Source organism: Saccostrea echinata, unplaced genomic scaffold, assembly GCF_033153115.1.
Source record: "Saccostrea echinata isolate AGI-Se365-2 ecotype Australia unplaced genomic scaffold, CSIRO_AGI_Sech_v1 ptg000030l, whole genome shotgun sequence".
Classification (NCBI taxonomy): Eukaryota; Metazoa; Mollusca; class Bivalvia; order Ostreida; family Ostreidae; genus Saccostrea; species Saccostrea echinata.
The window spans coordinates 20,458,535-20,480,000 of record NW_026889779.1 but is presented as its reverse complement, the minus strand read 5'-3'; the positions used below and the strand labels follow the sequence as shown (position 1 = coordinate 20,480,000).

At 33.3% G+C, this 21,466-nt stretch overlaps 2 protein-coding genes across 3 annotated transcripts in view; both read right to left on the bottom strand.

The window, feature by feature from the left end:
• The window catches only part of LOC133197496 (lysine--tRNA ligase-like), a 20,684-nt gene extending 7,295 nt beyond the window's left edge, over positions 1–13,389 (bottom strand). Inside the window, exons 1-12 of one of the 2 annotated variants that reach the window (XM_061333569.1) lie at positions 13,292–13,389; positions 12,483–12,686; positions 11,825–11,966; positions 11,091–11,256; positions 9,298–9,391; positions 8,074–8,156; positions 6,352–6,455; positions 6,049–6,174; positions 5,083–5,202; positions 4,578–4,740; positions 3,084–3,257; positions 2,845–2,930 (exon numbers count right to left, since the gene is read on the bottom strand). In XM_061333569.1, coding sequence (XP_061189553.1) covers positions 2,845–2,930; positions 3,084–3,257; positions 4,578–4,740; positions 5,083–5,202; positions 6,049–6,174; positions 6,352–6,455; positions 8,074–8,156; positions 9,298–9,391; positions 11,091–11,256; positions 11,825–11,966; positions 12,483–12,634 — 1,410 coding nt within the window. In that variant the 5' untranslated portion in view covers positions 12,635–12,686; positions 13,292–13,389. The remainder of the gene's footprint in view (positions 1–2,844; positions 2,931–3,083; positions 3,258–4,577; positions 4,741–5,082; positions 5,203–6,048; positions 6,175–6,351; positions 6,456–8,073; positions 8,157–9,297; positions 9,392–11,090; positions 11,257–11,824; positions 11,967–12,482; positions 12,687–13,291) is intronic. The other variant, XM_061333570.1, reaches the window with a different exon arrangement.
• A 6,415-nt stretch (positions 13,390–19,804) lies between these two features.
• LOC133196524 (protein TsetseEP-like) lies at positions 19,805–21,168 on the bottom strand. Its single transcript, XM_061332399.1, has 3 exons — positions 21,075–21,168; positions 20,528–20,848; positions 19,805–19,940 (listed from the first exon to the last, which is right to left on the bottom strand). Exons 1-3 carry the CDS (start codon positions 21,162–21,164, stop codon positions 19,911–19,913), a joined length of 441 nt encoding a protein of 146 aa, XP_061188383.1. The 5' UTR covers positions 21,165–21,168; the 3' UTR covers positions 19,805–19,910.
• Positions 21,169–21,466: the final 298 nt, after the last annotated feature.

The following is a 21,466-nucleotide window of genomic DNA, read 5'->3' as shown; positions in this document are numbered from 1 at the left end:
TGGTTTCTTTAAAACTGAGCTAAACACTAATTTAAGACAAGAGGCCCAAGGGCCTTAACGGTCACCTGAGTATAAAACAACAATCCATAGAAGATCCAGAGTATAAAATAAACTGATAGAAGGAGCTTTTGTAAATCTTTGATTGTCCATTGTGGCCCCACCCTATCCCCCGAGTCCAGAGTCATGATTTGAACTTGAATCTATACTACCTGAGGATGTATCCATGTAAATAAAACCAATCATGGCTTTGCTGTTCTTGAGAGAAGAATTTTTTCAAGATTTTTCCTACATATTCCAATATAAAACTTTCATTGTCCATTGTGGCCCACCCTACCCCTGGGGATCATGGTTTTAACAAACTTGAATCTACACTACGGAAGATGTTTCCACATTTCATCTTTCTTGGCTCAGTGGTTCTGGAGAAGATTTTTCCATTGTATTCCCATGTAAAACTTTGATCATCCATTGTGGACCTGCCCTACCCCTGGGGGTAATGATTTGAACAAACTTGAACCTACACTACCTGAGGATGTTTCCAGATAAGTTTCATTTTTCTTGGCCCAGTGGTTCTGGAGAAGAAAATTTGTAAAGATTTTTTCTATGTATTTCTATGTAAAACTTTGATCATATCAAAATGACGAATCATGGCTTTGCAGTTCTTGAGAAGAAATTTTCCTATATATTTCTGTGAAAAACTTTGATCGTCCATTGTGGCCCCACCCTACCCCCAGGGGTCATGATTTGAACAAACTTGAATCGACACTACCCGAGGAAGCTTCCATATAAATATGATTCATCATGACTTTGCTGTTCTTGAGAAGAAGATTTTTAAAGATTTTTCCTATATATTTCTATGTAAACTTTGATCATCCATTGTGGCCCCGCCCTACCCCGGGAGTCAGGATTTGAACAAACTTGAATCTACACTACCTGAGGATGCTTCCATATAAATATGACCTATCATGGCTTTGCTGTTCCTGAGAAGAAGATTTTTAAATATTTTTCCTATAAATTTCTATGTAAAACTTTGATCGTCCATTGTGGCCCCACCCTGGGGGTCATGATTTGAACAAACTTGAATCTACACTACCTGAGGATGCTTCCATATAAATATGACTCATCACGACTTTGCTGTTCTTGAGAAGAAGATTTTTAAAGATTTTTCCTATATATTTCTATGTAAACTTTGATCATCCATTGTGGTCCCGCCCTACCCCCCGGGGTCATGATTTGAACAAACTTGAATCTGCACTACCTGAGGATGCTTCCATATAAATATGACCAATCAGGGCTTAGCTGTTCCTGAGAGGAAGATTTTTCCTATATATTTTATGTAAAACTTTGATCGTCCATTGTGGCCCCGCCCTACTCCCAGAGGTCATGATTTGAACAAAATTGAATCTACACTACCTGAGGATGCTTCCATATAAATATGACCTATCATGGCTTTGCTGTTCCTGAGAAGAAGATTTTTAAAGATTTTTCCTATATATCTCTATGTAAAACTTTGATCGTCCATTTTGGCCCCACCCTAACCCCGGGGGTCAGGATTTGAACAAACTTGAATCTACACTACCTGAGGATGCTTCCATATAAGTTTCATCTTACCTGGTCCAGTGGTTCAGAAGAAGATTTTTAAAAGATACCATTAATTTTTCACTAATTCTTAATTCTCTCCCCTTGGAAGAAGGTGTGGCCCTTCATTTGAACAAACTTGAATCATCTTTACCCAAGGATAGTTTGTGGCAAGTTTGGTGGAAATTGGCCCAGTGGTTCTTGAGAAGAAGTCAAAAATGTGAAAAGTTTACGCACGACGCACACCAGCACGCCCGCACGACGACGGACGAAAACAGATAGCAATAGGTCACCTGAGTGACTCAGGTGACCTAAAAAGTGAGGTCAAGGTCAAAGTAAAGGTCAAAAAATGTTGATGCAGTTGGATAGCTTTCATCAGTATGTATCAGCATACGAAGTTTGTTAAAAATATCTTAAATGGTTTCATTAAAACTGAGCTAAACACTAATTAAAGAAAAGTGAGGTCAAGGTCAAAAGAAAGGTCAAGGTCAAAAAATGTTGATGCAGTTGAATAGCTTACATCAGTATGTATCAACATATGAAGTTGGATTACACTATCTTGAATGGTATCTTAAAAACTGAGCTAAACACTAATTAAAGAAAAGTGAGGTCAAGGTCAAAAGAAAGGTCAAGGTCAAAAAATGTTGATGCAATTGAATAGCTTACATCAGTATGTATCAACATATGAAGTTTGATTACACTATCTTGAATGGTATCTTTAAAACTGAGCTAAACACTAATTTAAGAAAAGTGAGGTCAAGGTCAAAAAGAAAGGTCAAGGTAAAAAAATGTTGATGCAGTTGAATAATTTACATCAGTATATATCAACATGTGAAGTTTGATTACACTATCTTGAATGGTATCTTTAAAACTGAGCTAAACACTAATTTAAGAAAAGTTAGGTCAAGGTCAAAGGAAAGGTCAAGGTCAAAAAATGTTGATGCAGTTGCATAGCTCTCATCAATATCTATCAGCATATGAAGTTTGATAAAAATATCTTGGACAGTTTCTTTGAAACTGAGCTTTGAACAGAGCTAAACGCAAAGTGTGATGGAAGGACAGACGGAAGGACGGAGGGACGGAAGGACGGAAGACAGACATGACAAACACCATATGCCCCGGCCATATTCATGGTGGGGCATAAAAAACTGCAGAAGGGGTAGTTTTTAAAATAATTTAAGAGATTATGCAAATTTTAGAAAAAGCATCAACATTTCACTGAAATTAAGGAAACAAGATGGATTCTTACTTTGAATTCCCATTATTTACCTTGTCCAGAAGTCGAGCTGCTGTTCTTGGAGGTTTACATTCCACCTCATGCTTGATACAAAGGTCATCCAGAAATTTACGAGTGCCTACAAGAACAAATTTAAGACTACGAGCTATTAAAACTATCTGGTTTAATAAATACTTGTAGTCATTAATTATCTAAGTGAACAGAATCATTTACTAAGGAAAGACAAACAGATTCTACTCTACTGAGAATTTTATACTAAATCTTAATATACCTTCAGATTCAAATTCCTTTGTATCTGGGAATTTAATTCCTAAGCGATCCTCCAGTCCCTTCAGCATACTAATGCGTTTGAAGGGCGGGGTGAAGTCTACCTCCCATTCCTCTCCCTCAGGTTCTTTAGGGTGATAGGTCACCTTGTACCCTCCTGTGATATGTTTTACCATTCCTATAAGACAGAAAAACACAGCTCAGTTACATGTATAACATCATGTCAAACACCTGAATTTGTAAACAAGGCACAAGCTCTGTTATTGTTACTGTTTACGTTTTACCGGGTGTGTTCAATTTGTTTAGTCTGCACACGTTACTGAACATGGACTGACAATATTGGTGAGTTGGTTTTGCTTTCTCACATTTCTACTTTGAACTTTCTGGATTATAGTTTTTATATTTTTCATTAATACACAACAAAATTTCTAGTTTTCTTTAGCATTATGGATAAAGTTTACTTCATAAAAGTGCAAGGATGTGTGTAAATCAGACATGTCCCGAAATTCATAGTTTTAATAATTTCCAGATAATAGAAGTTTCTAAACATGCTTTTAGTATATTTGGGTGTGAAATGCTCTAGGAACATATAAGTCATGATATTATTCAGAAAAATTTTTAAAATATGAGCTTCAAATCTGTGTCCCAGCCCTTTTAAGCTAACTTGTAACATATTATTTTTGCAGTTTAAGGTAAATCATAGTGTAGCTTCAGATATTGTAGGCTTTAATCATTAAGATCAGGCCCATATCCATAAACATCATCAGCTACACTTTTTGAAACCTCTTCAGCAATATGACTGAAATGTTACTTAATGTATGTACATCAAGTACATGTAAGTGGAAGACATCTACTGGTTCTCTTACCAGAAGGTTCTGTGTGGAGATGTTCATCTTAAATGACTATGTTGTTTTTTATTTCAATGTAGATTAAGTCCTTCATCAATTGTAGTAGATTTTTTTTAGGTTGCATTCATGTGAGTATGTGGTATTTGGTACAACCCTGTTGTCTCATCAATTCCACTTTTTACAAATTTGTAATGTTACATACCATTTATACAAATAACAGATATCATGAAGTACAGTTGAACTTCGGTATCTCGAACACGGATATCTTGAATACCATGGACATGTCCAAGTCATTTTGAAGTCCCATCTGCTTATTTCTTAAGTATTTTACCCTAGATATCTCGAATCCTTAGTTATCTTGAAGTATTTTCTCGGTCCCTTTGAGTTCGAGATAACGAGGTTTGACTGTATTATGCAAAAAATCTTTAGAGAAATTGATATAAATTTTGTTTACTGAAATTTGTAGTTTTTTTTTTAATGAGGTGCATGTGTGCACTACTCAAGGTCTGTAGATTATATTAATCAATAAAATTCAGACCCATATCTTTTCTCAGTATCAGCTGTGCAGGAAACTTCATTATAAAGCCAGAAGTTTATATTGATATCTTAAAACACTGTGGTCCTTAAACTATTTTTTTTTTTTTACTGACCTGAAACAAGGGATTCTGTGATTTTCATCAGGTCATCATAATCAGCATATGCCATGTAAAATTCACAGGTCGTGAACTCGGGATTATGGGTCAAGTCAATTCCTTCATTTCTGAACTGTCGTCCAATCTCATAGACCCTATCAATACCACCAACAACCAGCATCTACAGGAAGTGTAAAATATCATCACGCACAAATTAGAGAAAAGGAAGATAATCAAAACTAACAAAAACAATAGCTTCCATGAGGCCATTCCAAATAGGAAAAAGAGTAAGGAAATGACTGAAATTGAAATTTGGCTAGTTTGCTTTTTTTTTTAATAAGTTGTTAGTTTTTACTTATATACAGACTCTAAAACCAGTGAAAAATCTGAATGGTCTAATCCTTTAAGATAAGATGAGTTTTTACTCCATCAATTATTTTCAAAGGCACTAATTTCAAATAAAAATTATATCTAGTTCATTATTATAAGAAAGATTCAACTGATGAACTGATGAGAGACTTACTTTGAGGTAGAGTTCTGGAGCTACTCTCATATACAGGTCCATGTTTAGTTCATTGTGATGGGTGATGAAGGGTTTAGCTGTGGCTCCACCAGGAATCATGTTCATCAAAGGTGTCTCCACCTAAATACAAATTCTACATGAACACTTAAAAATTTTGGTAATGGTGTGTGCAGCATCAGAACATGTGACCAAGGTCATTCTAAGATAATTCAAGACTTTTTTCCTTTAATACAAAAAGACACATATCCCACAATATATATGCTTCAGATAATATTTCTGATAGCAGGTTTCTTTAGTGTGTAAAATTTGGCATTTTGAATGCTCAAAGGTACTACAAACATACTTTTTTCCATGTGAGATTAATTTACGCTATGTACGCAGGCACAAATTTTCCCTGGAAATTTGTCTTAGCGTACATGAAGTGCATTTTAGACATACAAGGGCAATCCAAGAAATCCGCATCATTTTCTGCCGTGGAGTGAACAGGAAATGTAATTCTGACGAAATATGACCGAATTATGACCCCACGGAAACAAGTATGTTTACAGTATGCCAATAATTCAGGTGGAACTATTTTGTCTGACACATTGTTCAATGAAGTTGCAAGCCATTAACATAATTTAGTACTGCTTAACAGAAGAATGTTTCAAGTACCTTGGGTACATAAATGTATCTTTAAGTGTGACTTCTGTACTTTTGCATACCGATTTACACAAGAGTTCATAGAGGTATAATGTTCAATAAATTATTTTTCTTGTGTTAAGTACTTGTACATAAGGATGCAAATTTAGTGATCAAAATTTCAGTGGGTCACTACCAAACTGCTAAAATAAGCTAAAGTTAGCACCCTGCTAAAAAATCCCACTATACAGTAATAAAAGTACTACACAAGATTAAATTTTCTTAGTAACATAAGACACAAATGTAAATATTTAAAAGTATCAAAACTAAAGAAAGATAACTCACCTCCAAAAATCCCATTTCATCCAAGAATTTTCTCACATAGTTGATAATTTTTGCTCTTACAATGAATTTTTGTCGCACTGGCTCATTGATGATAAGATCTAAATACCTCTGGCGAAATCTGGTTTCCTACAACAATTGGCATTTCATATGTCAACAAAATCATATTGTAAAGAATATACATGTACACAGTATTACTACAAAATATTATGTAAAATCTATTTTTTAATCTGAACTTGTTACTGTTTAAAGGTGGGTTTTTTTTCTAAAACTCAGTACTACAACTGTAGCTGTGCCCTGACTTGCCTTGTCTCGGACTCCGTAGTATAAATGAGGAAGCTGGTGTAGACAGGGAGACAACAGAACAATTTCGGTTGGAATAATACTAAGCTCTCCTTTCTTTGTTTTACCTGTGAAGCGAATGCAACATATGGTACATTTGATCTAGTAGCCTGAATTACTCTGTTGAGATTTTATTCTATTTATCAGTTATAATTTTTCCTTTCTTTTTTTCTCAAAAGACTTCAATATTAAATGTAGGTATCATACTCAAATAAGAGACCCATGGGCAACAATGCTCACCTGAGTCAATATGGCCCTGCTGTTCTTCGTCAGCAGATTTCTTCTCCTATATATTCATATGTAAATCTTTGATCGCCTGTTCTAGGCATACCCTACCCCCAGGTGCTATGTTTTGAATGAAATTGAATCTAAACTTTCTGAGGATGCTTCTATATTCATATAACTAATCATGCATGGCTTTGCTGTTCTTGAAAACCAAATTATAAAGATGTCTGCCACCCTACCCGGCCGGGAAGGGGGGGGGGGTTATGATTTGAACAAACTTGAATCTACACTACCTGAGGATGCTTCCATACCAATATGACTAATCATGGCTTTGTTGTTCTTGAGAAGAAATTTTTTAATGAATTTCCTATACATCTATATGTTCTTTTGCAAAACTTTGATTCCCAATTATGGCCCCACCCTACTACTGCAGGATGCCTTGAACAAACCTGAATCTACACTACCCGAGGGTGATTCTATATCAGTATGACTAATTGTGGCTTTGTTGTTCTTGAGAAGATTTTTTCAAGATTTTTTTTCTATATATTCCTATGTAAAACTTTGATCCCCAATTGTGGCCCCACCCTACCCCGGGGGGTCATGATTTGAACAAATTTGAATCTACACTACCTGAGGATGATTTCAGATCAATATGACTAATTGTGGCTTTGTTCTTGAGAAGAAGATTTTTAAAGATATTTCCTATATATTCCAATGTATAACTTTGATCCCCCATTGTGGCCCCACCGTACCCCCGACGGTCACGATTTGTACAAACTTGAATGTACACTACCTGAGGATGATTCATTATCAATATGACTAATCAGGCTTTGTTGTTTTTGAGAAAAAGATTTTTCAAGATTTTCCTACATATTCCTATGCAGAACTTCGATCCCCCATTATGGCCCCACCCTACCCCGGGGGTCATGATTTGAACAAACTTGAATCTACAATATGTAATGAAGGTTTCACATAAGTTTCAACTTTTTCAGCCCAGTGGTTTTTGAGAAGATTTTTAAAATATACCACCAAATTTTCACTAATTCTTAATTACCTCCCCTTGAAAGAGGGTGTGGCCCTTCATTTGAACAAACTTGAATTCCCTTTACCCAAGAATGCTTTGTGGCAAGTTTGGTTGAAATTGACCCAGTGGTTCTGGAGTAGAAGTCGAAAATGTGAAAAGTTTACAGACGGACCTACAGCTAGACGGACAACGGACAAAATGTGATCAGAAAAGCTCACTTGAGCTTTCAGCTCAGGTGAGCTTTCAGCTCAGGTGAGCTAAAAATGTGAAAATGATACATCTAAATATAATGAAATGAAGCTTATAACAGGCCTAATTACATGAGATTTAATTCAATACAGCAATACAGTTCCCATTTATTGAACTGTGAATCCTGGTTAACTGATCATACCCCAAAGTTCCATCTTTTATCATCCTGACTGGTTCCCGATCCTTACCTGGTTTTCCTCTCACACCCACTATATCGCCCCTCTTTACTTTATCATTGGTCTCCTGGAATTCCTCCTCTGATGAGTAATGTCTATAAATAAAACGTATCATACAAATCAGTATACATTACCAAAACATGAATAAATAGTTAATGATATGCATGTTTATGTGAATTAATCTCCAATATCTGAGGATTATAAAATCTTTACAAGATGTCTCTGCAAATCTTTCTTTCTTTGTAGCAGGCTTATTTGGGCCCTACATGAAATGCAGGAGCCCTATAGGAATCACATTGTCTGTCTGTCAGTCTATCTATCAACACCTTTGTTGTGACATGATATCTCAGTTTTCAACGAAATGTTTTCAAATTTTGTACATTATATATCCAGTACTTTACTGTAAGAGAAAGACACCTATAGATTTTGAGGTCATAACACTTTGTATATTTTTTTGAAAGTATACCCAAGACACTTTTTATGTGACAAGATATTTCATTCAGTTTTCAATGAAAATGTTTTCAAATTTTGTATGCAAGTACTTTTCTATTAAAGAAAGATACCAAAGATTTTAGGGTCTTATCACTTTGTCTGTCTATACATATGTTCGAATCTTTTATGTCCTGACTTAAATTGGTAACTCACTTTTCAATGTATTGTTTTCAAATTTCATACAGAAGCACTTTCCTATAAGAGCAAGATGCCTATAGAGTTGGTGTCATACCACTTTGTCTGTCTTCATGAATTATATCCATTGTGAAACAATAACTCAAATAGTTTTCATCATATCTATTTCATATAAAAAGAGTTGGCTATAAGAGGACGACACCTATTAATTTTGATGCCCATCTATATGTGCCTCCATCTATCTGTCAACATTTTTATTATGACCCAATAACCCAGACAGTTTTCAGCTTAATGTTTTCAAATTTTGTACATGCAAATTTTTTTTAAATTTTCTAATCATATAGTTTGTATGTCTGTCTGTCTGTCTCTTTCAATATTTATAATTCTCACAACATATAAGTGATTGTTCTATTTCACCTTCCTTATGTGCTATAATTTGTTCTTAACATTACTGTACATGAACAGTGGTCACTTTCCTTTGACAGCCCTTATCAGAACTTTCTTTGATTGTGTCAAGTTTTCTAGTTGCTTCAAACATTTATTCCAAAATATATTTTTCCTTAAAAAAAATATTTCTTAATCACTTTACCATGTCTTCATCTTACTTACTTGGCATTGGCCATAATTTGAATTTTGACCCCCTCCCCTCTGAGGTCATAAAATAAAAGTTTGGGACCTGATTCTCTCTTGGCATGTATTCTGCCTGTAATAGAAAGCAACATCATTTTTAGAAAGGACAAGGCACAGTACAGGCCAAATGTGGCTCATTATCTTACATAAAAATTAAAACAAGAAAAGAAGTTAAATTTATGATTGTTTGTAATTATAAACCAAATATGACACTTAAATTTAGTCCAATATTGATTTTGATTGATAGCATATACCAGGGTTCTCCACAGGGGTTTAACCATGGCGGCCCGCTGCACCATGGTTAAAATTGACGGCCGCCATGATTAATTTTATAGCATTTCAGTATTGACACTTAATCATTAATGACCTGAGTAGTTAATTGTGTGTATACTACGACTGGCAAGCACCTCGAGAGAAAGTGGACTGTGCTAAACAAATACGGTCGTTGATCGCCGAATACACAGTGAAGCAGTACAATTGAGAGTCAATCAGCTGATGATCAATATCTTGAGAGTTAATTTCGGGGAACTCCAACATTTACTATATAATATAACAGATTGAAAACAGTTAAGACAAAGCGCACAGTAGTGTAACCAGCTGGTAACAATGTCTAATAATTGGCAAGCATCTTTCAAAATTTCCTATTCAACTGTACTTAATTAATTCCTCTTGCTCCGTTTTTAAATATTTATTTTATTATCTTTCTAAAACGTTGGACAGGAAAGCCAATATTACCAAGTTTAAGTTTTAGAGTTACCTCCCGTTTTTATGAAAAGGCACGAAACTCCATGAAAAAACAAAATGGAGGAATGCAGTGTAGAAAAAAGTTTAGAAAGAATGGAGAAAGCAATATTAGAGTTATGTCAAATTTATGCCCCTGGTTATATTAAATTTTTGATACTAATACCATCTGTAAGTTTTCAAAGAACATGCAGTTAAAAGCTTAGGCAATGTTAAGATGTCGGTGTTCGTTTGTGTGTCTGTAAACTTTTCTTTTCAAAATACTACTCCTTCATCAGTTTTGGTCCTATATAAATAAAACTTGTCATGCAACAAGCAAGATCAATTCTGTATATTAATATTTGAATAAAATTTGACGAACACTGCTGCAATGGTTACTGTATTAAACTTTTAAAAATTAAAAAAATTACATATATGAAATTCTTTTAATTAAAAATGTCCCTACAGTTTTGGTACATTTAGTACTTTTATGAAGTAAAACAAATAATCCTTTTTATTGTTTTATTTTTATTTATTTTATTTTCTTTTTTATTTATTTTTTTTTGGGGGGGGGTGTTAATTTTTGTTTTGCAATGGTTAAGTTTTGTGAAATCAATCATTGATTAATGAGGCTTAGATAGTCTATCCCGCATTCGTGCTTTCGACCACATCTCGCTTTGGCAAAGCTTCCTCCATGGTTAAATTTTTAAATGTGGAGAACCCTGATATACAGAGGTCAAAAGAAGATGGTAATTTTCTAATTTTTCATATTTTTGATGAATTTTCATGATTTTTTTTGTAGAAAATAAAGAGAGCACCTTTTAGTCTAGTTTTAATTTTTATATAAGAGATACAGCTTAATCTATGTAAAAATATGTAAATCTGGCAGACAGAAAAGTTTTCACTCAGGGTTTTCTGAAGCAAAAAAATGAAGCCCTTCCAAAAGTAGCCAACAAGGGTCCTATTGGTATCTTGTTCTTTGAAATAGATATTTTTTTACCAGCTCAGAACTAAATGTTGTGAGAGAATAGGGTTGATTAAAGCTGGAATACCTGCTACGCTAACTTCCTCTCCTTCCATTATTGTCCCTGCTTCACAATCATTGTACCTCTCTATGAACTCCGTTAATGATATTTCCACATTGAATTTGTGAGGGTATGGGTTGTTTCCCTTTGATTTCAGGTCTGCTACAGCCTTGGATCTCAGAGCAAAATACTCCTACAGAGAATTAAAAGCAGACTGTGCATGAAAAAGATAAGTAGTGCATAACTAAAACCAAAGAAGCAAGCTTTCAAAATGATATTCAACATACACTTTAGTTTTTTCCCCTCAGTGACCTTGACCTTGAGTAAATAACCTTGGGTCAGACTACTCACACAATCTCAGGTAATAATCAGCATCATTTTAAGGTATGAGGCACCAGTAACCTTGGATTAAGGTCATGATGTACCCATTGGTCATTAGCATTTGTGTCAAGTGTGAACTTCTGATGTTTTTCCATAACAAAGTGTTGGGGATGAGGAAAGAATGACTGCACTGAGAAGGAAACACATGGATAGTGTGATTCACTAACCCCCCCCCCCCCCCAAAAAAAATAGGCAAAAAGAAAAAGAGGAATTTTTTTGCATGGAAAAATGACAGCACAACACATAAATCAATGAAACAGGAAAATTTATAGTGAAATTCATCCAAAGAAAACCATTTGCATAACTAACAAGCTGAACTTTAAAATTTCAACATTTTCAAAAATTATGTTCAAAATTTTAAATTTCATTAAATTACTTACCAGATCACCAATTTCCTCATCATCTTGTGCTTTGGTTTTTTCAGAATCAGCTTTGGCTTTGTATGGAGGTGGGGGCTGGTTAGCAAGCTTCTCTGCCTTCTCTTTAGCTTTCTTCTCAGCCTTTAGCCTCCTCTTCTGCTCACTAACAGGGAAAGAATTTTAAGACTAAATTAAAAAAATTTAACTTTTACTTATATAGACATGTTTATGTTAATGTATTCATTACATGTATTATATGAAATGAAAGGCCTTCAGATTCATTTTGTGTCACTGCTTTTGACATTTATACCATATAACATACATTAAGGTTTGCATTTGAACAAATGTAAGTACTACTACGAAAGTAGTGTCTGTGTTTATTTATTTATTTTTTTTTATGAGAACCTTTAAAGTAACTTAACTTGCTAAAATTAATAATAAATTCATATCCTGTTCATGATGCTTTGTCAATCATTAATACTGCCTTGATGGTCCAAATAATAAATATATTTCAATACATTTTAACTTGTTCAGAGAAAGAAATTAAAAAGTTTAAAAATTCATAAATTGATCCTTTCAATACTTATGAAACAGAGAGATTATCTAATTCTATTCAACACCTACACAACAGAGGTACACAGATTTACATGCTCAATGTAATGTTGGGCTGTTAGATTACCTTGAGAGATGCATGCCTACAGAAGTGTGAAAATATTTTGTAGAATCTCCGCTGAACAGAGTTCTGCTGTCCATGGAGTGGAATTTGTACATTCTCTCTGAGGCCCTCAAGGTCCGAAGGACACAAAATGAAATCTTTTGAAGACCATTCATTTTTCAATATGCCTACTTGACTTTTTAACATCTAGGATCTCATTTTCCTATCCTATTCAAAATAAATAAATAAATTTAAAATGAAAGATTAAAAAAATCTATACATCTATTTTTTTCCCAAAGAGAGGTCAAATGGCAAATGCTAGTTTAGACAAAATATTGTATTTTTCAATACTAATTCACACAACTCGTACAAATGAATTTAATTTCTTTAAAATTTACAACCAATTTACCTGCTCTTCTCTGCCATAATTTCATAAAAATAATTTCAGAGCTTAATTTTCCGTAAGTATTCATAATGTAAACAATGAATGATGCAATATTCTGAAACTTACAGTATATGATAATGAATCTTATTTTTGTCACTTAAAATACACCTTGAAACTACAACCGTTCAAAAAATAAAATTTCTATAATATGCTGGTAGTCTATATATTACAATATCTAATCAATATAGCGTGTTCAGTAAATAAATACCCCCATTTTTAAGTTTCTTTTTCATATTATTTTCATATGGCAATTAGCCAGAGCCCGAATGAAATTCTCATTTTTTGGAGAAAATGCTGTTGAACCAAATAATTGGAAACAGTCCAGATTTTCTTACACATGATAATATCAAAATTTACAAAGTGAAAAATATATTCAAGTCCTAATAACCTTTTACTCAGCTTCTCGCCGGTCTCCGACATCGCCACATGTGCGCCAAGCGAAAAAAAGGCTGTACGAACTTCCTCTTTGTACAATCTCGATCCCGAGCCTTAATGCAATTCTAAGTACTGCTTGCACTGAATGATTGTGAATGAAATGTATAATATGCTTTTTATATGCTGAAAATTGCAGTTATTGATATTTGATCCGTTTGGCACTAGGATCCATCCAAAAGGATCCAAAGCTTTTTTTTTAATTTTAATTTCGATTGCGAATCCTGAAACTCTAATATATATATATATATATATATATATATATATATATATATATATATATATATATATATATATATATATATATATATATATATATATATATATATATCGTTTTTCACATCTTACGGTATTATTCTTTCTATAAAAATAGTGAAGAAGGTTTTCCCTTTGATATTGCAAGGAGATATATGTGAACAAGAGGCCTATAGGCCAAAACGCTCATTTGAGTCTTCTTCATGCGGTAGAGTCTATTACTTATCTTCATGCAGATTCCCCTCTTTATTCCCACGAAAAAATTTCATTGCATATTGCATACCCCATCATAGACCCAAGAAATTATGATTTAACGAGACTTGAATCCATACAACATGCAGATGAATATGCTCAGAATGGTTTAGAGTTGAACAGATCCCACAAAATCTCTTGATTATGCTGCATGTATATATATTGATTTGGCTATTCAAAATTATAGCTTGATTGAGCTATTTCATCATACATGTACTTTTTCTGAAAAGTGCAATTTTTTCAGTATGTGTAAAAGTCGCACTTTGGTGACGTGGTACGAGTGTTTGATTTCCAATTTTAAACTGTTCTGAAAACAATGCATGAAGAAAATTGGTTTTCAAAATGTTTTTCCTTGGGCGCATTTGCAATCAAGGTTCTTAAAGTTTTTGGGCAATATAAAGTGGTTGATTGATCAAACAGTCAGTTATTTCTTGTATAAAATTATAGAATTATGAAGAGGCATATTTTGGTTAACAAGATAATTAATTGGCGATAATTCGCTCAGCTTAAAAGTATTCAAAAGTAAATTGAAAGTTATTGGGAAGGTCAAGGGGAAAAAAAATGATTGGTCACAATTGATAAATTCTCACAAAACAATGTATCAGTGTATAAGCTTACATAAAAATATTTTGAAAAGTATCTTTGAAACTGAGCTAAATGAAAAAAAGAGGTCAAAGGAAAAGTCAAGGTCATAAATGTTGATAAAATAGAATAATTCTCACCAAAATGTATCAGTATTGTGAATAGTTTCTTTGAAACTGAGCTAAACACAAAATTAAGAAAAGTGAGGTCAATGTCAAAGTAAAGGTCAAGGTAAAAATGTTGATGCAGTTGAATATAGATTTCATGGAGACTCAATTTTCGTGGAATTCGTGGGTATACCTTTCATCCACGAATTCATAAGTTCGGGTTACAAAGTCATATTTCCTTTTGTACATGTGTACATGTAGGTATACTCTGTAAGAGAATACACGAAATTATGTCCGCACGAACCTGTAAAATTTAAGCAATCCTCGAAAATTGGCCCAACGAATTTAAATGATTCAACAGTAGCTTTCATTAATATGTCTCAGTATATGAAGTTTGAAAAAAAATAGTATCTTGAATAGTTTCTGTGAAACTGAGCTAAATGCAAAGTGCAAATGTAGTTTCTAGTTCAATCTAACCAGGTCAGGAAGTTGCTTTTAGTCATGTGGTGAATATGAATCAATTCTTTCAAAAAAAGTTTATTTATGGGCATTAAGTAGACATACTGAGCGCATAGTAATAACGAACAATTATCAAAGTTAAATGATAAATAAGTCAAGTACCCAGGAGTTGGGGGGGGGGGGGTCATCTCAATGAATACCAATGAATAATTGAAATTGTTTAATTGACATCCCCACTCTAACTGTATATTTTCTTCCTGCTCGTGTAAAGATACATTTAGTGGAATTTGGACAATTGCCCCCGTGGTCATCTCTACCCCTTACTTTATAACTGGTCAAATATCTTGAAAACTATTGACATATCCCCCGCTATACAATATATTTTCTTGCTGCTTATATCAAGATACATGAAATGGTTGGTTAGTCAAATGCTCCCAAGGTCATCCCCACCACAACATTTTATGATTGGTCATAATATCTTGAAAGCATTTGATATCCCCACCCTTTGCATATATTCTTGCTGTTCATGTCAAAATGCAACGAGTATTATGTTGGGCAATTGCCCCAAGGCTACTAGTATTCCCATCCCCTTATTTTATAATTGTTCAAATGTCTTGAAAATGCTTGAGATCCCCGCCCTTATCCATATGCATTTTCTTGCTGCTTATATCAAGATGCATTGAGTATTCTGTTTAGCAAATGCCCGGGACCCACCCCCCATGAAATAATTAGAAAAATATCTTGAAAATGGTTGAGATCCACAACCGTTAACTATATATATTTTCTTGTTAGCCTTACGTCAAGATGTTCTTTATATCCTGTTTGGTGAGTGTCCCAGGGTCATCCATACGCCCCTCCCCATTTTATAATTCTTTGAATATCTTTAACACAGTTGATATCCCCAGCCCTAAATCATATATATTCTTGCTGCTTAGTCAAAATGCATTGTGTATTATAACCGGCAAGTGCCATCAAGTATCCCAACCCACCTCATTTTATAATTGTTCAAAATCTTAAAAATGGTTAAAATCCCCACCCTAATATATATATATATATATATATATATATATATATATATATATATATATATATATATATATATATATATATATATATATATATATATATATATATATATATTCTTGCTGCTTATTTCAAAATGCATTAAGTGTTATGCCGGGCAAATGCCCCAGAGTCAACCTCTCATTTTATAATTGTTCAAATATCATTAAATTGCTTGAGATCCCCACCTCTAGACCATAGATATTCTTTCTGCTTATGTCAAGAAACATCAAGGATTCTGTTTGCAGCAAATGCTCCGATGTCATCTCTATCCCCTCAGTTTATAATTGTTCAAATATCTTTTTTAAATGGTTGAGATCACTACCCTTAAAACATATATTATCTTGCTGCTTATGTCAAAATACACTGGGTATATATTATGATTAGCAAATGCCCAAGGGTCTTCCCCACACTGTCAACCCCCAGTGTATAATTGTTAAATATCTTTAAAACAGTTGAGTTCCCCAGCCTTAAAACACATATATGCTGCAGCTTATGTCGAGTTGCATTGAGTATTATGTGGGTAAGTGTTTCATAGGGTCATCCCTCACCCCTTCATTTAATAATTGTTCAAATATCTTGAAAATACTTGAGATTCCCAACCCCTTACCATATACATGTATGATCTTGCTGCAAATGTCAAAATGAATAGTATTCTGTTCGGCAAGGGCCTGGGGTCATCCCAATCCTAAATTGGCCCCAGGATGTAATTGAACATTCCGAATCCTTATTGATATCTACATGACACAAACAATCATTTTCCAAAAGATAATTTGGCTACTGTAGAAAAATGTAAAAGGAGTTTTGTTAATCAAGTTTTAAAAAAAAAATTATCTAGAAAACATCATTTTAACGGCCCCAGGATAAAATGAAAATCCTGAAACCTTATTGCACATCTTCAGGACACCACCAATCATTTTCAAAAAGATGAATTGGTTACTGCTCAAAATTTAATAAGCGTTTAAGGAGGAAGAAAGTGTGACAGACGGACGGACGGACCAGGATATAACAACAACATACCCGAACTTTCTTTAGAAAGTGTGGGTATAAAAACAAGGAAAGAAAAAAAAAAAGAAACTAGATAGCCGTACTAGTATTTCAAAGGGCAAGGTCATTAAATGTTGAGTTAAAATTTATCTGGCTTCTGAATCCACAGTATTGAATAAGGATATTATAAGTACATGTACTTCTCAAAATTTAATTGTCGAGCTTAGGTCATACGAGGTTAAAGTAGCTTTAATCTCTTTACTACAGGGTTGTAACCCCAGCTTAAATCCTTGAAATCAGAATAACTTGATACTTTACAAATTATTTTTTCCTGTAAAATTATTTTACTTACCTATGCATTTAGATGTTTCATAATTTGTTTTCTTTTTTTATTCTTTGTTTTCTTTGAAATCAATGTCTTAATTGGCTTATACACTGTATAGTGGGTGGGTGGGGCATTCTCCTTCATCAAAACGATGACTGTACTCTGGCATATATCAATAAGTTGTATAACAATTAAATTGTGGAGGTTAACGTACATGTAGACATTAACCTTTACTCTAGTTAGGCGATCAAAGACCATTCATACATGTATTTATCTGTGAAGTATTAATACAAGGCAATCCGGCAAAATTAAGAGTAATTTAATTAAATATCTGTATAAGTACATTTTTAGCTTTTTTTTCAAAAAGTTTTGAAGGGCTTTGCCAGATTGCTATTTAGATACTAGACTAGATCAAACCCCCAAAAGAGAAATTAAAGTTGAACTCTCTCTCCCTCGCAAAAATAAATAATCAAAGAAAGAAAGGAGAAAAAGGATCAATCAAAATATCAATCAAATATATGGCTTTTAACAAAATGACATTGATCTTTATGAATGGTCTAGGTCCACATTAGTTATGGTTCGAAGTTTTTCAAGTAATTTTATGGACATGATTTCAGTTTAAATCAAATTTTTTATAGAAAATTTTAAACAAAAACCAAACAAACGCAAAAAAAAAAAAAAAAACAAAAAAAAAAACAAAAAAAAAAAAAAACAAAAAAAAAACAAAAACAACAACAACAACAAAACAGAAATTTGAACTAAATGAACTTGAAACGTTGAAACACAATATTTAAAGATTTTGGAAGAAATTGACATTTTGAACTCTATGACTTTGAACCTTTAGAGAAAAATCAAGGTAGAAGATTTGGAATGGTTTAATATCTTACTATTTGATTTAAGAGCCCTATATACATTGCACACTAAAGAGTTCTGATTTTGTGGTATTTTTATGCAGATAGAATAATCTGCCCTTTGATCTAGAATAAAATAAATTGAAAAGTAAAGTTTATTACTTCATTTGTGATCAAGCATTCATAAAATTTTAATAGGCCAAAATGAATAAATTGAAAAGTTTATTTGCAGGAATTTTGCCCACTTGAGTAAACAATTGAATAAAAATTGGATGTTGAAATGACAATAGCATTGTCGTATGGGAATCATAATTACGATATATGAATTAATCACTTAATTTTTTCTTAAATATTCTGTCGTTATAAGTTAAAAGAAATTAACAGTGTCTTTCGATTATATAAATGTTAATACAGTCATTATATAGTAATTCAGATATATTGCGCTATGTTTATATGTAGAACACACACGATGCTCCTCAAAATTGTCCTCTACAATGTACTTTAATAATTTACAGCTCATCTTAATGATGTACACTTCATGACCTGACTTTATACGCACGTTTCATGCGCCCTCACGTGTCAGCTCTCAGAATTAGAAGTATTTGATGTAGACTGTACTTATCAGCTGTTCGTACTTGTGCTTACTACGGTTCGGATCTAGAATCACCATTAACCTCTGGTTCACGTACACTTTACCGTGCAAGGGCAAAAACTCTACAATTGAGGAATCGAGAAATCTTCTTTTTTTTTCCGAAAATAAAAAATATCTCCCCAAAATGTGAATGTGCTTGCATATCAATATGACTGATTGTGGTCCGATGAAGATTTTTAAAAGAAATTTCCTATACATTCCCATGTAAAGATCTGATCTCCTATAATGGCACAACCTTACCCCGGGGGGGGGGGGAGGGGGGGATTTGTACAAACTTAAGTATGCACTACGCCAGGAAGGTTTCACATAACTTTCATTTTTTCTGACCAAAAAGTTCTTAAGAAGATTTTTAAATGACCTCCCCAAATTTTCATTATTTTTTAATTATGTCCCCTTGATCGTACATGTAGCTATGTTCTTTTATGTTTTGTCCAAAATACTGCTACATTGTGACATATTTCAGAGAGATTGTGATTTGTATGTTCGTCATGTTTATAGGTGATACATTACACCTTGTTTAAGAAAAATTAAAAAAAAAAATATTTTCAAAACAAAATAAATTCACTATTCATCTAAATGTATTTACATTTATGCTGCTAAATTTTGTTTATCTAATATTAAATGACATATAGAATACACCCAAACCTAATGAAATGGTACACATTTAAGATTTTATAGCTTAGGGGAGGGAAAAACCTCTTTCAGAAACTTGTTGACGGCCCTGGCACCACTAGTAAATTATGACTAACTAAATGCTTGAGAAGCACAGTCTTAAAAATATGCGTGACATTGTGCGTGTACTGTAAAAAAAGAAACAAACAAACAAACAAAAACAAAATAATAATAATAATTATATTAAACATTTTTTTTAATATTGATTGTTAAGAACTATAATATTTGTATATATTCGTCAGTCGTAAGTAAAATAAAAAAAAAATTGTGTGAATATTGGAATTTATTGAAATGTCACAATTCAACAGTGTACATTTAACAGTTGTATAGTTAGTTCTTCATCTCTCTCTCTCTCTCTCTCTAACTGTTCGTTATTCCTCCTCCTCCTCTTCTAACTCTCTCTTCAAAATAAATAAAAAAAGATAGCTATGTAACATCCACATGTTCTGTCATATCAACAACACAGCATAAAATTAACGTTGAAAACAATGAGAAAGAGAACAAAAATATAAATTAAAACCACCGAATTTCAGTGTCATGGATCTGTCAACCAAAAAGAGCATTATAACTCTGTTTTTGAAGTCAGAAGCAACTCACATAGAAGCAATTCTTTAAACCACCCCTCTCCCTTAAAAAAAATTCCACCTTATGGTTGGTGACTTGCTAGAAGAAAATTTTAGTTTACATACACACAAACTGGTTTTCCCTGTACAATAGTTCTCCCGCTTTTCTCTCCTAAATAAGTCGCACAGTTCATGCATCATATACTGAGGTAACAGGGTATCTACATCAGTTTGTTTGTTTTTTTTTTTTTTTGTTTTTTTTAACACGACAAATCTCAAGTACCTCATACTTTGCTTTTCTCTGGCTAATCATCTTTGAGTTGGATTTTGAATAAGAAAAATCTTAAGACTAAAATTTTAACTTTAAAATACACGTATATGCATTAAAATTTTAATCATTAAGTTATATATTTTATTGTACTAACTTCTGCTGGAGCTGGTTTGGTTTCGGGGACTTGTTCCACTTCATCTTCAGTTTCTAAGCCTCGTTCAGCTGGTTTGGTTTGGGGTACTTGTTCCTCTTCCTCTTCGGTTTCTTGGCTTCGTTGAGCTGGTTTAGTTTCTGGTTTTGGTTCTTCATCAGCGAGTTCAGCCTCCAGACCCGAGTTTTTCGGTGAGGGTTTTGTTTCAGGAGTTAGGTCTTCTGCTGGCAGTGGTTTTGTCTCTGGTTTTACCTCTCTTTCCTGTAATTGTTTATCCTCTGGTTTAACGACTTCTGGAAAGCTTGGAAGCTGTACGGGTTGTTTCTATAGCAATTTACAAAACAAAATGATTTAAAGAGGTTTTGAACTATCTTCATAAATTCCGTTGTTTTAAATTAGATATCTGGTTTTCTGCCAAACATACAGATTTTTTGATGTTCTATAGAGTAAAAATAAGTCTAAGGAAAGCTAATCAAAGATCAACATCCTATGCTATGGCTTATTTTATTTAATTATAAAATATTGATGTAATGGCAGCAAAGTCACTCACGGGTTGAAGCTCCGGGAGCTGCTGAACTTCGCCCAATGGCGCCCCATATGAAGTGGTAACGAACAAGACAAGGAGTAAGCAATACTTCATGTTTACGTCTGGGTATATATAAAAACAAAAACACCATTTCATGGTATACAAAACAAATGCAATTCAGCCAAAATACGTTCTTTCACTGATAAATAAATCATTAGTCATTATCTTTAATAAAGTAAATTTGATTATTAAACAATACAAAAACCACTCCTTATTGGACATTCTAATAATCAACAAAATAACCTACTTGTAAAAGTTGAACAATTTATATATATGAAAATGCTTTTATGTAATTTTTTAGCTAAAATGTCTGTTTGGTTTACTTGGGGAGAATTTAAAAGGAAACTTTCCGAATC

Excerpts from the sequence above, each read along its gene's own strand:
- LOC133196524 (XM_061332399.1), bottom strand. The coding sequence starts at position 21,164 with ATGAAGTATTGCTTACTCCTTGTCTTGTTCGTTACCACTTCATATGGG. Across the intron at positions 20,849-21,074 it reads AGCTCCCGGAGCTTCAACCC|AAACAACCCGTACAGCTTCC; the intron begins GTGAGTGACTTT and ends AAATTGCTATAG. Across the intron at positions 19,941-20,527 it reads CCAAACCAGCTCCAGCAGAA|AGAGAGTTAGAAGAGGAGGA; the intron begins GTTAGTACAATA and ends TTTATTTTGAAG.